The 16173-nt window shown below is 43.3% G+C and overlaps 1 protein-coding gene across 1 annotated transcript; it reads right to left on the bottom strand.

Moving 5' to 3' along the window:
- Positions 1 to 10406: 10406 nt before the first annotated feature.
- LOC136933459 (GTPase IMAP family member 4-like) lies at positions 10407 to 13015 on the bottom strand. The gene is made up of 4 exons (XM_067228864.1): positions 12814 to 13015; positions 12063 to 12167; positions 10857 to 11695; positions 10407 to 10613 (listed from the first exon to the last, which is right to left on the bottom strand). Exons 1-4 carry the CDS (start codon positions 13013 to 13015, stop codon positions 10407 to 10409), a joined length of 1353 nt encoding a protein of 450 aa, XP_067084965.1.
- Between the last annotated feature and the right edge of the window lie 3158 nt (positions 13016 to 16173).

The following is a 16173-nucleotide window of genomic DNA, read 5'->3' as shown; positions in this document are numbered from 1 at the left end:
ACGTATCCTTTTGACCGCTTGCCCTGTCGGTCAATGTTCATTAGTTAGGTTTAGAGGGCATAAGTCATCAAAAAGACAATAACATTTGATGAAAAATAATAATACACAACTACACAGAGGAAAAATAACAATAACTGCAAACCAAGTTATAAATCACTGCAAAACAAGTAAACACAGTGTAAAAAGAATGTCCAGCCTGTGACATATACCGTACAGACATTTATAACTTGAATGTGTCATACACAAGGTGGCAGCAATAGCCTTGTGTGTCTAGTGTATCTATCTAACTGTGTGTATTTAACTATGATATGTGCCCTGCCTCTCTCCAGCCTGCTGTCTACACATGGGGCAAGGAGCCTCTGACAGCCTCCACGCTGGCCTCCAACTCCTCTGCACTACCAGAAACTGATGCTGGGAGAGTGTCTCATCACCCTCATCCACAAGGTGCAACCACGCCTGGCTCACAGCTCACCGGAATGTTCCTGGAGATGGACAACGATGAGCTGATCCACCTGCTGGAGTCTCCACAGGCTCTGCTCTCTAAGATCCATCAGGCAGTGGCTGTCCTCCGTGCCTCCCAGATGAATGTGTCCACCACTGCTGGTGTGTGTGGAGTTCCTGGAGGTCGCAGCACCCAGCAGCACATCAGTGCCCAGCCCTAGGTGGCTACGATGCAGGAATGTACAAGCACATTCAAACCCACTTTCCCCTCTGTTACTGTCGTGTTCCACACAGCCTACCTAACTGTCACCCCGTCCTCCACAAGGACTTTGCTGATAATAAAAACCCATGATTTATTTTATGAAAAAAATAAAAATGGTAATCCACTTATGGAAAAAGTCTTACAAGGAGAGGTAACCTTTGTTTTTAAAGGAATACAATTATGAACATACCAGTCTGGAATTTAAGTCCTTTTAATTGAATGAAATGCTTACAGTAAATAAAACTGATTATAATGGTGTGTCATTGTGTAACACAGATTGTGAATCACTTCCACCATCATAGTTTCAGGGCTGACTGTAACACCTACACGTTCCTATGTACTTTCACCTGTTCACCACCAGAGGGCATCATCTCCTGAATTCTAGCCAGACCCCTTGTTCACTTCTGACACACCTATTTTGATTTCCAATCCCCACCTGTAAATAGATCCCCTCTCACCACAGTCACTTTGCAAAGTCTTGTCTAGTGTTGCAACCTGTGTATACCCTGCCACCCTGACAGAGCCTGTTAGGATGTACCCTGACCCAGTCTCTGGGATCAACCTTCTGCTCTCATTTGCGCCTGTCTGACCCAATCCCAATCCCAATCCTCTCTCTCTCTCTCTCTCTCTCTCTCTCTCTCTCTCTCTCTCTCTCTCTCTCTCTCTCTCTCTCTCTCTCTCTCTCTCTCTCTCTCTCTCTCTCTCTCTCTCTCTCTCTCTCTCTCTCTCTCTCTCTCTCTCTCTCTCTCTCTCTCTCTCTAAGAACGGGTTAGAGAACGGGTTAAGAACGGTCCAAGATGGCGCCGATGATGGCTGCCTCGGTCGTTAGGTGCGCTCTTTTTTGTCTTGTTTTGTCTGTTAATTCAGTGTTCTGCCAAGATTTCCGGGGTTCTCTAACTAGAGAAGTACTTCTAAACATCAGGACTACAACTCCTGTGGATTTATTTCCCACTTTTCTGCTTCCAGCGGCGGAATTAGTGGGAATTATAGTCAAAGCCACCCTCGGCTTTGTCCTAGCAGCGAAGCGCCGTAGGAGAGGCAAACGAGCCGGTGCTCTGGTGCGACTCCGTCGGCGTGGGGCACGCACAGCGTTACCGGGGATATTTCTCTCCAACGTGCGTTCACTGAGCAACAAACTGGATGAACTTCAGCTACTGGTGTGGAAAAACAGAGACTTTCATTCATCTTCCGTTTTGTGCTTTACGGAGACATGGCTGAGTGAACTGATCCCAGACTCTGCGCTACAGCTAGCAGGTTTCAAACTGCTGAGAGCGGATCGTAACCCTGTGCTCTCTGGCAAAACGAAAGGCGGTGGTATTTGTTTTTACATTAACAGTGGCTGGTGTGAAGATGTGACAGTGATTCTGCAGCACTGTTCTCCTGATCTGGAATCATTTTTTATTAACTGTAGATCTTTTTACTCGCCACGAGAGTTTGCATCATTCATTCTGGTTGGCGTCTACATGCCTCCGCAGGCTAGCGTTAACGAGGCTCAACCTGTGCTCGCCAGCCAGATACTGAGTGTGGAGCATGAAAATCCGGATTCCTTGGTTATTGTGCTAGGCGACTTTAACAAAGGCAATCTCACTCAAGAACTCCCAAAATATAGACAATTCATCAAATGCCCTACCAGAGAAGGAAACACCCTGGATCACTGCTACTCTACAATCAGCAAAGCATACCATGCGGTCCCCCGAGCAGCACTGGGTCACTCTGACCACGCCATGGTCCACCTGATTCCTGCATACAGGCAGAAGCTAAAGCGCTGTAAGCCTGCTGTGAGGACATCAAAACAGTGGACCAGTGAAGCTATGGAGGATCTGCGGGCGTGCTTGGACTGCACTGACTGGGACATGTTCACGACTGCTACCAATAGTCTGGATGAGCTCACAGAGGCTGTGACATCATACATCAGCTTCTGTGAGGACTGCTGTATACCAACACGCACCAGGGTAAGCTACAACAACGACAAACCCTGGTTTACAGCTAAACTCAGAAGGTTGAGGTCAGAGAAAGAGGCCGCGTTTAGGAGTGGGGACAAAGACAGTTTCAAGGAGTCGAAGAACAGGTTTAGCAAGGCGGTGAGGGAGGCTAAACGACTGTACTCAGAGAGGCTAAAACACCAATTCTCTGCAAACGACTCTGCTTCTGTCTGGAGAGGGCTCAGGCAAATTACCAACTACAAGCCCAGAGCCCCCCACTCCACTAACGACTCCCGCCTGGCCAACGACCTGAATGAGTTCTACTGCAGATTTGAAAGACAATTGGACAGTCTTGAACTACCCCTTCCCACCCAGGAGGCCTCCCACCTCCCCGCCTCTACAGTGACGACTCTCTCCATTCAGGAGGGTGAAGTTAACAGACTTTTCAAGAGGCAGAACCCCCGCAAAGCAGCTGGGCCGGACTCTGTCTCTCCAGCCACCCTCAAGCACTGCGCTGACCAGCTGTCTCCGGTGTTTACCCACATCTTTAACACCTCCCTTGAGACATGCCATGTGCCAGCCTGTCTCAAGTCCTCCACCATCATCCCTGTGCCCAAAAAGCCAAGGCCAACAGGACATAATGACTACAGACCCGTCGCCCTGACCTCTGTGGTAATGAAGTCTTTTGAGCGCCTGGTGCTGGCACACCTTAAATCCATCACTGACCCTCTACTGGACCCCCTGCAGTTTGCCTACAGAGCCAACAGGTCTGTGGACGATGCAGTTAACATGGCCCTCCACTTCACCCTACAGCACCTGGACTCCCCAGCATCCTATGCCAGGATCCTGTTTGTGGACTTCAGCTCTGCACAGCTCTGTTCAGTAGTTTCTGACGGTACTTCGCCTGTTAATTATTCAATGTCTTCATTTTTGTAAGGCTACGTGGTGGTCTAATATTCGTGTTCATTCATTAAAACCATACATGTGTATTTGAGAACTGTGTAATTTTCATACAATAAATATGTTTTACTGTGATGTTCAACTAGTCTACACCACACTTTGTAATGTTCAGCAAACAGTAAGGCGGTAGAATGCTTAAGTGTATGGAAGTATTAAATGACCGCTGATACAGAGTAGTAGCCTACACGACCACTCTGCTTATATAGCTGTCTCTTTCCTTACATTTGTGATATGTATTGTGAATCAGGGGAATACTTGTGGGGACAGTGGGGATGTGCTTGTGCAATATGAAAAGGCAGTGTACCATAACGGGGTTCGGGGGAATGTGTTTGTGCAACAGTCTGATTTGAGAACATTTATAAGTTCTTATTCAGGAACAGGATTTGTTCGACTGTACTGGGTTTCAGGCGGCTTCTCCTCTGGCTCACAATTTCTCCAGCCTTGGAGAAGATCCTCTCACAAGGCACTGAGGATGCTGGTGTGCACAGAAACTGCATGGCCACTTTAAATAACGGAGGGTAAAGGGCCTTGCGTGTGACCCAGTAGTCCAGAGGGTCCTCCGTCCTGGCCACATTTGGGGGATAACATATCAAAATGTTCCCATACTCTTGATCGCTTTCTTCCTCCGGTAGCATCCATATCGTCTTCTACTTTCTGCTCTTCTGCTAATATAACCTACTTCTCTTCTGCTGATGAACTATACTATTCTGCTAATGTAACCTACTTCTCGTCTGCTAATGATAATTCTCTAATCGTCTTCTAATAATAACTAGAGAGGATACAATTTCTGGGGAAATTGTAGGGTGTGCTTGCTTGCGTCGGTTGCACAGGGGTCTGTATATTTTATATAAAAATGCATCGGGCCTACTTATTATTTATAAAGATTACATAGATTTAAAAGCATCTTTTTTTTGCTGCTCATTTACAACTCAAAATACGAGTGAAGTGTAGAATGAAATATGATGTCTTCTCATTTCCCCTGCAAGAGGCAGCTGACAGGCTGAATCAAAACGAATACATTTGGCAGACCGGTGTACAAATGGACCTATTCTCTATGACTTAAACGTCCTTTTAAGTTGTCCCTTCTCATGATATTTTCAGGCATTTAGACTACTCATATTGCATTCATTCATTAATAAAGAACCCCCTTTGAAGATTATTCTACGACTTTACCGGCAGAAGATAGAATCGCGATTCAAACAGTACCATCTGCTAACTGAAAATACGCCCCCAAAAACGTAAATAAGCTTGACATTTATTTAGTGGAAAATAGCTCATTCATAAAAAGCTCACTGGTAGCGATCATTGTCAGTAACAACTCAAAATGCGATATAGCCCTGTGTGGAGAAGCTGCCCCGGTAAATTCTACTACTACAGTACAGTACTAGACTACTGCTGTGTTCGTCTTGATAGCGATTGCGTTGGTTGAATTCGATTAAACGTTCCGTTGTACGGTTTAGGCTGAAATTAATTATTTTCATGAACAGATTGACAAAGTTTAGGCTGTGGCAATGAAGTTCAGGTTAGTAGTCAGATAGTTTCCCTACTGAAAGACTTTTGAGTAAGGGGAGTGCCGAACATGTTCTGTTGCCGTTTGACTTAAACAGCTGAGGAGTTGTTGTTAGCTACTCACACTAGTGTCTCGGGTACAGTAGGCTACAGCGTTGCAGTGAGCTACACTGGTTTGAAACCACAGGTAATGGTAATTTCACCAACAAATCGTTTACTAATGTCAGAATAAATCCTACAACGAAAATGTATATGTGAGGAATGTTTATTTTAACGATTGAAAACAGATACATCATAGACCACTGTAGTATGTGTTGCCCGGGCAACACAGGCTAATGTCATGATGCTAATATGTCAGTGAAATAGTAGACTACTGTTTCCGAAAGTAGATGTACTTCCTTAATAATATCAGCTTATATTGTACATTACACATCACAATTGTGTGTCATATCACAAAGTAAAATGAGTAAATATTTATCACCCTGGCCTCTTTGCTTGTGGCGTTTCTGCAGCTGCCTTGCAGTAAAGCTATAGTTAGCCTAGCTATCCCCCAAGTTAACAGATGCGAAACGAATGTTCTGCCAAAGGTAGTCACGCGTGTTTTCGTGACATTATTGCAGACCGGTGTAAAAATTGACCTAATCTCTATGATTTAAACGTCATTTTAAGTTTTTCTCTTCTCATGATATTTTCAGGCATTTAGCCTACTCATATTGCATTCATTCATGAATAAACAACCCCTTTGAAGATTATTCTACGACGTTACCCGGCAGTAGAAGATGGAATCGCAATTCAAACGGTACCATCTGCTAACTGAAAATATGCCCCCCAAAACGTAAATAAGCTTGACATTTATTTAGTGGAAAATTGCTCATTCATAAAAAGCTCACTGGTAGCGATCATTGTCAGTAACAACGCAAAATGCGATATAGCCCTGTGTTGAGAAGCTGCCCCGGTAAATTGTACTACTACGGTACAGTACTAGACTACTGCTGTGTTCGTCTTGGTAGCGATTGCGTTGGTTGAATTGGATTTAACGTTCCGTTGTACGGTTTAGGCTGAAATTAATTATTTTCATGAACAGATTGACAACGTTTAGGCTGTGGCAATGAAGTTCAGGTTAGTAGTTAGATAGACTTTTGATTTAAGTAAGGGGAGTGCCGAACATTTTCTGTCGCCGTTTGACTTCCTAAACAGCTGTGTACTGTAGCTAGATGTTTTTGTAGTGTGTCTCGCGTAAGCTACAGCGTTGCAGTGAGCTACACTGGTTTGAAACCACAGGTAATGGTAATTTCACCAACAAATCGTTTTCTAATGTCAGAATAAATCCTACAACGAAAATGTATATGTGAGGAATGTTTATTTTAACGATTGAAAACAGATAACGCTACATCATAGACCACTGTAGTATGTGTTGCCCGGGAAACACAGGCTAATGTCATGATGCTAATACTTCAGTGAAATAGTAGACTACTGTTTCCGAAAGTAGATGTACTTCCTTAATAATATCAGCTTATATTGTACATTACACATCACAATTGTGTGTCATATCACAAAGTAAAATGAGTAAATAGTTATCACCCTGGCCTCTTTTCTTGTGGCGTTTCTGCAGCTGCCTTGCAGTAAAGCTATAGTTAGCCTAGCTATCCCCCAAGTTAACAGATGTGAAACGAATGTTCTGGCAAAGGTAGTCACGCGTGTTTTCGTGACGTTAGTGACGCAGTGACGTTAGTAACGTCAGTGACTGTGGCTAGCAAATTAGCCACCGTTAGCTTCACTTTTCGCCACAAAAACTTAACTTACGCTTAAACCATGCAACGGAACGTAAATTCCAATAGAAGCAACTCAATCGCTACCAAGACGAAACTTTTGACACCTACGTTGTCTATGTAGGCCAAGTATTTACTGAGTTTTAGGGGGGCAAAAAATAAATAAAAAATAAAAAATAATAATAACTAGAGAGGATACAATTTCTGGGGAAATTGTAGGGTGTGCTTGCTTGCGTCGGTTGCACAGGGGTCTGTATATTTTATATAAAAATGCATCGGGCCTACTTATTATTTATAAAGATTACATAGATTTAAAAGCATCTTTTTTTTGCTGCTCATTTACAACTCAAAATACGAGTGAAGTGTAGAATGAAATATGATGTCTTCTCATTTCCCCTGCAAGAGGCAGCTGACAGGCTGAATCAAAACGAATACATTTGGCAGACCGGTGTACAAATGGACCTAATCTCTATGACTTAAACGTCCTTTTAAGTTGTCCCTTCTCGTGATATTTTCAGGCATTTAGCCTACTCATATTGCATTCATTCATTAATAAAGAACCCCCTTTGAAGATTATTCTACGACTTTACCGGCAGAAGATAGAATCGCGATTCAAACAGTACCATCTGCTAACTGAAAATATGCCCCCAAAAACGTAAATAAGCTTGACATTTATTTAGTGGAAAATAGCTCATTCATAAAAAGCTCACTGGTAGCGATCATTGTCAGTAACAACTCAAAATGCGATATAGCCCTGTGTGGAGAAGCTGCCCCGGTAAATTCTACTACTACAGTACAGTACTAGACTACTGCTATGTTCGTCTTGATAGCGATTGCGTTGGTTGAATTCGATTAAACGTTCCGTTGTACGGTTTAGGCTGAAATTAATTATTTTAATGAACAGATTGACAAAGTTTAGGCTGTGGCAATGAAGTTCAGGTTAGTAGTCAGATAGTTTCCCTACTGAAAGACTTTTGAGTAAGGGGAGTGCCGAACATGTTCTGTTGCCGTTTGACTTAAACAGCTGAGGAGTTGTTGTTAGCTACTCACACTAGTGTCTCGGGTACAGTAGGCTACAGCGTTGCAGTGAGCTACACTGGTTTGAAACCACAGGTAATGGTAATTTCACAAACAAATCGTTTACTAATGTCAGAATAAATCCTACAACGAAAATGTATATGTGAGGAATGTTTATTTTAACGATTGAAAACAGATACATCATAGACCACTGTAGTATGTGTTGCCCGGGCAACACAGGCTAATGTCATGATGCTAATATGTCAGTGAAATAGTAGACTACTGTTTCCGAAAGTAGATGTACTTCCTTAATAATATCAGCTTATATTGTACATTACACATCACAATTGTGTGTCATATCACAAAGTAAAATGAGTAAATATTTATCACCCTGGCCTCTTTGTTTGTGGCGTTTCTGCAGCTGCCTTGCAGTAAAGCTATAGTTAGCCTAGCTATCCCCCAAGTTAACAGATGCGAAACGAATGTTCTGCCAAAGGTAGTCACGCGTGTTTTCGTGACATTATTGCAGACCGGTGTAAAAATTGACCTAATCTCTATGATTTAAACGTCATTTTAAGTTTTTCTCTTCTCATGATATTTTCAGGCATTTAGCCTACTCATATTGCATTCATTCATGAATAAACAACCCCTTTGAAGATTATTCTACGACGTTACCCGGCAGTAGAAGATGGAATCGCAATTCAAACGGTACCATCTGCTAACTGAAAATATGCCCCCCAAAACGTAAATAAGCTTGACATTTATTTAGTGGAAAATTGCTCATTCATAAAAAGCTCACTGGTAGCGATCATTGTCAGTAACAACGCAAAATGCGATATAGCCCTGTGTTGAGAAGCTGCCCCGGTAAATTGTACTACTACGGTACAGTACTAGGCTACTGCTGTGTTCGTCTTGGTAGCGATTGCGTTGGTTGAATTGGTTTTAACGTTCCGTTGTACGGTTTAGGCTGAAATTAATTATTTTCATGAACAGATTGACAACGTTTAGGCTGTGGCAATGAAGTTCAGGTTAGTAGTTAGATAGACTTTTGATTTAAGTAAGGGGAGTGCCGAACATTTTCTGTCGCCGTTTGACTTCCTAAACAGCTGTGTACTGTAGCTAGATGTTTTTGTAGTGTGTCTCGCGTAAGCTACAGCGTTGCAGTGAGCTACACTGGTTTGAAACCACAGGTAATGGTAATTTCACCAACAAATCGGTTTCTAATGTCAGAATAAATCCTACAACGAAAATGTATATGTGAGGAATGTTTATTTTAACGATTGAAAACAGATAACGCTACATCATAGACCACTGTAGTATGTGTTGCCCGGGAAACACAGGCTAATGTCATGATGCTAATACTTCAGTGAAATATTAGACTACTGTTTCCGAAAGTAGATGTACTTCCTTAATAATATCAGCTTATATTGTACATTACACATCACAATTGTGTGTCATATCACAAAGTAAAATGAGTAAATAGTTATCACCCTGGCCTCTTTTCTTGTGGCGTTTCTGCAGCTGCCTTGCAGTAAAGCTATAGTTAGCCTAGCTATCCCCCAAGTTAACAGATGCTAAACGAATGTTCTGGCAAAGGTAGTCACGCGTGTTTTCGTGACGTTAGTGACGCAGTGACGTTAGTAACGTCAGTGACTGTGGCTAGCAAATTAGCCACCGTTAGCTTCACTTTTCGCCACAAAAACTTAATTTAAGCTTAAACCATGCAACGGAACGTAAATTCCAATAGAAGCAACTCAATCGCTACCAAGACGAAACTTTTGACACCTACGTTGTCTATGTAGGCCAAGTATTTACTGAGTTTTAGGGGGGCAAAAAGAAAAAAAAAAAAAAATAATAATAATAATAATATATATGTGAGAGAACAAAGGTTGTGCTCTCGCCGAAGGCTTGAGCACACCCAATAATATATATGTGAGAGAACAAAGGTTGTGCTCTCGCCGAAGGCTTGAGCACAGCCAACTATGTACTCTACTAATGACTGTTTGCGCTTCTGCCAATGTAGTGTTCGCCTCCTATTAAGACGACAAGCACTGGTTTCTTTCCCTCTTTTAAGGTTTAGAAGTGCGCCACAACTTTGAACCAGTTCGTGACGTCTGAAGCATTGAACGTCATCAATCACGTGGCATCGTCATTTGACACAAGCTCCAAACCACTTTTTCGAAACTGTGCGTATTGGTTTTGCGACACAAGCATCGATGCGTCAGTGCCATATGTCCCATCCCTAGTGGAGATCTGCTGCATGACATCTTAACACAAATATGTCATAATGATCACAGTAAAATTCAGCAATTATAGCTGACAATGTTTGTATGAATGAAGTCTCTGACTTCCTCTGTTTCTCTACATGTGAGGAGTGCTCCTTTTACTACCTTCTCTTACAGCGTGGCCCTCTGTCAAGAAGTCTTCACTGAGATCTCTCAGTTTGTTCTTAAGTCTCTATATATCCAAATCCTTCTCCTCTCATCTACACTCTTGCCCTCCTCTCCTCTCTCGTCCTCTCCTCCTCTATGTTTGAGGGCTTTTCCATTCACTGATTTCATTGACCTCCTCTATAAACTGACCACTGAGATCCATCAGTCGTTGCATCAGTTTCTCTATCTCTATATCCTTCACCTCCATCTCTCTAGCCTTCTCCTGTATCTGTCTATCCTTCTCCTGCATCTGTCTGCTGAAGTTTCTCTGCATCTTAGTGTGTGAGATCATGATGCTCCTCTGTAGCTCAGGTAGGACCACCTTCATCAGGTTTCTCTCTGCTTCAACTCTGGCCTCTCCTTCATAGTTCTCCCTGAACTCCTCCATCTCCTGCCTGTGTCTCTCCTCCCTCTCCCTCCTCTCATTCTCTCTCTTCTCTCTAAATCTCTCCAGCTTTCTCTCCATCTCCTCTCTCCGGTCAGTCTCTCTCTTCAGCTCCCTCTCCAGCTCTCTCTTCTTCTCCTCATCCCTCTCCTCCTTCACCTGTCTCTCCAGTTCAGATGTTCGATGGCTGAGTGTTCTGATGTCTCCCTCGTGCTCCTGGATCACTCCCTCTATCTTCTTCAGAGAGTTCTGCAGCTCTGTCTCAAACTTCTCTTTCCTCTCTGTCTCCTCCCTCTGTATCTTCTCCTCTCTCTCCCTCTGAATCTTTCCCTCCATCTCTCTGACCTGGGCCTCTGCCCCCTGGTAGGTCTGACTGCTGTAGAAGCTCTCTCTGTTTCCTGCCACCATCTCCTCTACCAGGTGCAGCAGCTCTGGGACCTGAGTGCCATGGGCCCTGTCCTTCATGTTGAGGACGTGGTACCTGTTCCCACATTTCTCTACAAGCTGCTGGAGGTCCTGACTTCCTGTTTGGAGAAACTCCTCCATGCTCTGCTCTCTCAGACTGTCATCATGGGTGAACAGGATGACAGTGTGTCCCCAACAACCCTCTCCAAACATGTCCTCCATTCTCTCCATGGCTCCTCTCTCCTCCCCCTCAGAGGGCTCCACTGGTACGACCAGGAGGAAGGCGTGGGGTCCCGGGGCGGACAGACGGACACACAGCCCCACATCCTGTCTCATCTCCTCCAGACAGAGTCCAGGGCAGAACCAGTCTGGAGTGTCCACCAGCACCAGCCGTCTCCCACACACGTCCCCCTCTCTCCTCCTGCTCCTCTGGGCGACTGCAGAGGGGCTGTCCTGGGCCCCAAACTCCTCTCTGCCCAGGATGGTGTTTCCTGCTGCCCTCCTCCCAGCCCCAGTCCTCCCCAGCAGCACCAGTCTCAGCTCAGACACACTGGGAGACACTGGAGGGTCTGGACTGCTGCTCTCTCCCCCCACTGCAACACAACACAGGGACGTGGTCACACCACTGGTCTAGATGGTTTCTACTTGAAGAGGAAAGTACATCTAGTCTGATATTAACTACTCAATTAGCTATGTTTTAAAACTGTGATTATTGTCTGAAAAATACAAAATAACATGAATAAAAAATGTGTAATAATGAACATCTCTATCAGAATAAATCATAATAAAAGTTCCTCACTGCAGAGCAGTATACATAGCAGTATCAGGCCGTTTGAGATTATAAACCTGAACTCTATAATCACTATGAAACACACAGTAGGATAGAAGATGTAAGGACAGTAGAGGATGGGTTAGATGTTCAGGTGTTTGTAGGTGTCTGTAACAGAGTTGATGACTCACTCTCTGGAGGGTAATCCATGCTGCGTCTCCTCCTGACTCCAGGGACCACAGTAGAACCTTCATCCTGTGGTCGTGGTGAGTCTGTATCTGGGGTCTCTCCTCCCACTGCAACACAACACAGGACACAGCTCAAACTACTGACGTGAGGGTCACCCTGGACATTCATACCAGATGTTCACCTCAACAGAGTCATCTGACTGATACTGAACCCAGAGTTAGACAGGTTCCTGTAGGTGCATGACCAGTGTATAGAGAATGGACTGGGTATTCAGGTGTTTTAACAGTTGAGGACTCACTGTTTAGAGGTGGATCCATGCTGTCTCTACTCCTGATTGGTAGTTTGGGTTCTGCTTCTGAGATCTTTCCTCTCTCTAAAACACAAGATGAAACAACCATTCAGTGGGCATCATATTTAGAGGGAAATATTCAAACTAAAACTTCACATTATAACACTCACCAGTGGTTTTAACTGATAACTCATTTCTCTGTCTCTCTACCTCAGTGTTTAGGTCACATATCTGCTGTGCTGAAATAATAGAAAATAAAAACCATAAACATACCATTTCCAAACACAAAACACTTCAAATGTATCACAGAAATGATATGAAATTCAAGTTACGCCATGAAATCTTACCAAGTTTAATGTTTTCATTTTTGACATCTTCAACATGTCTGTCTCTCTCCTTCAGCAGTTCACCTCTCTCTGCCATTTGAATGTCCTTCTCTTCCAGTCTCTTCTGTTTCTCTTTACCTTCACTCTCTAGTCTCTCCAGTCGTTGGTCTCTCTCTTCTAATTCTCCCTCCTTGTCTCTCAGTCTCTGTTTCCTCTCCTCCACTTCCGAGTCTTTCTCCTGCAGTTGGACTGTGAGCTTCTCTACTTGGTTGTTCTTGTCCTGCAGGTCTTTTCTAAGCTCCTCCTGTTGTCTCTCCTTCTCTCTCACCTGCTGGGTCATGTCATCCAGTTGTGTCTCTTTCTCCTGAAGGTGTTGGTTCTTCTCCTTCAGTTGTGTTGTGGTTTCCTCCAGTCTGCTCTCTGTGTCCTCTAGTTGTTTATTCCTCTCCTCCAGGAGTGAATCTTTCTCTTCTATCCTCTTTTCACTCTCCCTCAGTGTCTTGTTCACCTCCTCCAGGTGTCGGTCCTTTTCCTCCAGCTTCTGGTTCCTGTCCTCTAGAAGTTCATCTCTCTCTCTTAGTTGTTTGTCCTTCCCTTCCAGACTCTTCTATAACTCTTTACCTTCACTCTCTAGTCTCTCCAGTCGATGTTCTCTCTCTTCTAGTTGTTTGTTTTTCTCTCCCAGTTCCTCCTGCCTCCTCTTTAGTTCATCATCTTTCTCCTTCAGCTGCTTGTCTTTCTCTTCACACACTTTATCTCTCTCCTTCAGTAGTTTATCTCTCTCTGCTAGTTGTTTGTCTTTCTCTTCCAGACTCTTCTCTCTCTCTTTACCTTCACTCTCTAGTCTCTCCAGTGTCCGATCTCTTTCTTTTAATTGTACTCTAGATGCTCGTAACTCTTCTTCAAGTTCATTCCTCTTTTTCTCTGTCTCCTTGTGTTTCTCTTCCAGCTCCCTCTTCTCATCCAGATGTTTCTCTAACTCCTTCCTTTGATTGGTCTCTGTCTCTAGTTCCTTTTGTTTGTCTTCTTGTAGTTGGTCTCTCTCGTCTACTAGTTTACTGTACATCTGATTCTCTAGAGGGGATGAGAAGACTTTAGTAGTAGAGCAATAGATCTATACATCACTGACTTAGCAGGCTGATCATTTGTAGACATTTTAAATTCAGCAATACTGTAAGTCTGACTACCTGACACATTAAACACAGTTCACAAAATGCCTGTTTTGATCAAATTAAACTTTCAATGTAAATTAATCTGTATTAAGAACATAAATATACTTGATAATGTATTTTCACTATAGAAATTGAAATCCTTTTTATACATTTTTCTATTATTGTAGTTTTATACTCACCAAGTAACCAAGCAGATTCCTCTCTACTCCTCTTGTCCTCTGGACTCTCTCTTTGTAAATACTCTTCAGCTGAAACAATGATGGAGAACTGACAGGTTAGATCTGCATGTATTACACCACAGGTGCACATTCTACACTACATGGATGAAAGTATTGGGACACCTGACCGTCACACCTACAGTGGGTTCCAACATTACTGGCACCCCTTGGCAAAGATGAGTGAAAAGTGTTTTCACCTTTTTGTAATTCAACTTAATGTCACATTGGAAACAATTTGAACAATTCAACCTTCAATTGAAGTAAATTTATTTAGGTGCAAATACAGACGCAAATGGTTAACTGAACACAAAAACAGTCTTCTGCCATAGTCATCTCAGTCCCCTGATCTAAACCTCCTTTAAAACCAGTGGGCTCAGCTGAACAGAAGAGTGCACAAGGGAGGACCTCGGACCCTGGATGATCTGGAGAGATTCTGTAAAGAGGAATGTTCTCAGACTCCTAGCTGTGTATTCTCCAACCTTAATAGACGTTAAGTGCTGTTTTATTGACGAAGAGAGGTTGTACAAAGCATTAAATGTAGGGGTGCCAATAATTGTGTCACACATGGTTTCACCAAAAATAATTATTTCTTGATGTCAGATTTTCTTTCTCTCAAAATGAATCTACTTCAATAAAAAGTTGGATTGCTTGCATTTCCCAATGTGACATTAAGCTGTCACTTAAAAAAAAAAACACCTACTGTACTGGAGTGTGGTCCAGAGACAGACATCTAAATCCTCCCTATTGGTCTGGTTTCTCTTAGAAAAGGACCAGTGAAGATCTCTCTCTGCTTGTACAATCCCACAACAAGGCCTCCACCGTCAGTCTTGTAATACCCTGAGCCCTCAGACTCACCTTTAACCTCTCCCTTTCCCTCCGTCCATATCAGGGCCTCAGCCTCTGCCTTACTGATAGACACCATCACCTCACCCCCCTCCTCCCTGAGGGCCTGCTTAGCCAGACTCTCTGCACTCTGGAACCCACATCAGTTCTACCCACACCCCCATCCTCCTCACACCATTGTGACCTCAGAGCACCTCATCCAGCAGGTCTTGTCTACTGTGGGATGTGAAGGACTGTACACTCATCAGAACTGCACTAGAGTCTGAGCTTATAACCACTCCAACCTCCTCCATCCACTGTAAGGCCAGTCAAATCACCAACAGCTCCACTGTAAATACAGCCAGGTGATCTTAGAAGCACTTTCAGACCAGGACCTCCCTATCAGGTACAACAAACGCTGCCCACTTGTGAATATTTGTAGTCATCCATTGTACACAGAAACACCCGACTACAGAACATCTCAGCCAAGTTGGCTCCCACCCTGTCCTCATACTGCCCCACTGCACAGTGTTAGGACCTGGGCTTGCACTGTGTCTAGCTTGGTCAGAGAAGAGCTGCTCCCCCATAGACAATACACCCATAATCTATAACTGCTCTAATCAGAACCACATAGTACGTGTTCACATACACTTCTTCAATATGATCAGCCCAGGTCAACCTCTCATCAACATATACCCCAGAAACCTGAGTACCTGCTCCCTCTCCAAATCATTCCCATACAACATCATGCAGACCTCCTCCACTACCTTCCTCCTGGTGAAGAACACAGTCTTCAACTTCTTAACCGAGAAGTTTGACTAACATCAGACCTGGACCCAGGCTCACGTGGATCTCAGGAGCAAAGCTTATTATGGGATACATCAGAATAATACTGTGAGTGTATCTCTGCTCACAGGTTTGACCATGAAGGGAGGGTTTTCAGATATTTAAATAATGGCACCATGGAACTAAAACAATAGCAGTGTTATCTTCAAAATCTAAAATATATTGGTACATTCTTAACCCATGATGTTGTATGTCATGAAACAGATATATAAAATTACTCACCATATTCTGAAGTTTTGTAGAAGGATATGAAATAGAAAGTTAAAACATAATTAAAACAGAACACATCAGTATACTGTGTGAGTTCATCTTAAACATTGATAATGAATAACATGGTAGTGTCAGTAACCAGATTTTTGGAAAGCAAGGATGCTCTGAGATGCAGCTGCTGTATGTTAATGGTCCTACATCAACATACATCCGTGTAATCTATGGCGCTA

Source organism: Osmerus mordax, chromosome 25, assembly GCF_038355195.1.
Source record: "Osmerus mordax isolate fOsmMor3 chromosome 25, fOsmMor3.pri, whole genome shotgun sequence".
Taxonomy (NCBI): domain Eukaryota; kingdom Metazoa; phylum Chordata; class Actinopteri; order Osmeriformes; family Osmeridae; genus Osmerus; species Osmerus mordax.
This window is presented reverse-complemented; position numbering and strand designations above follow the sequence as displayed.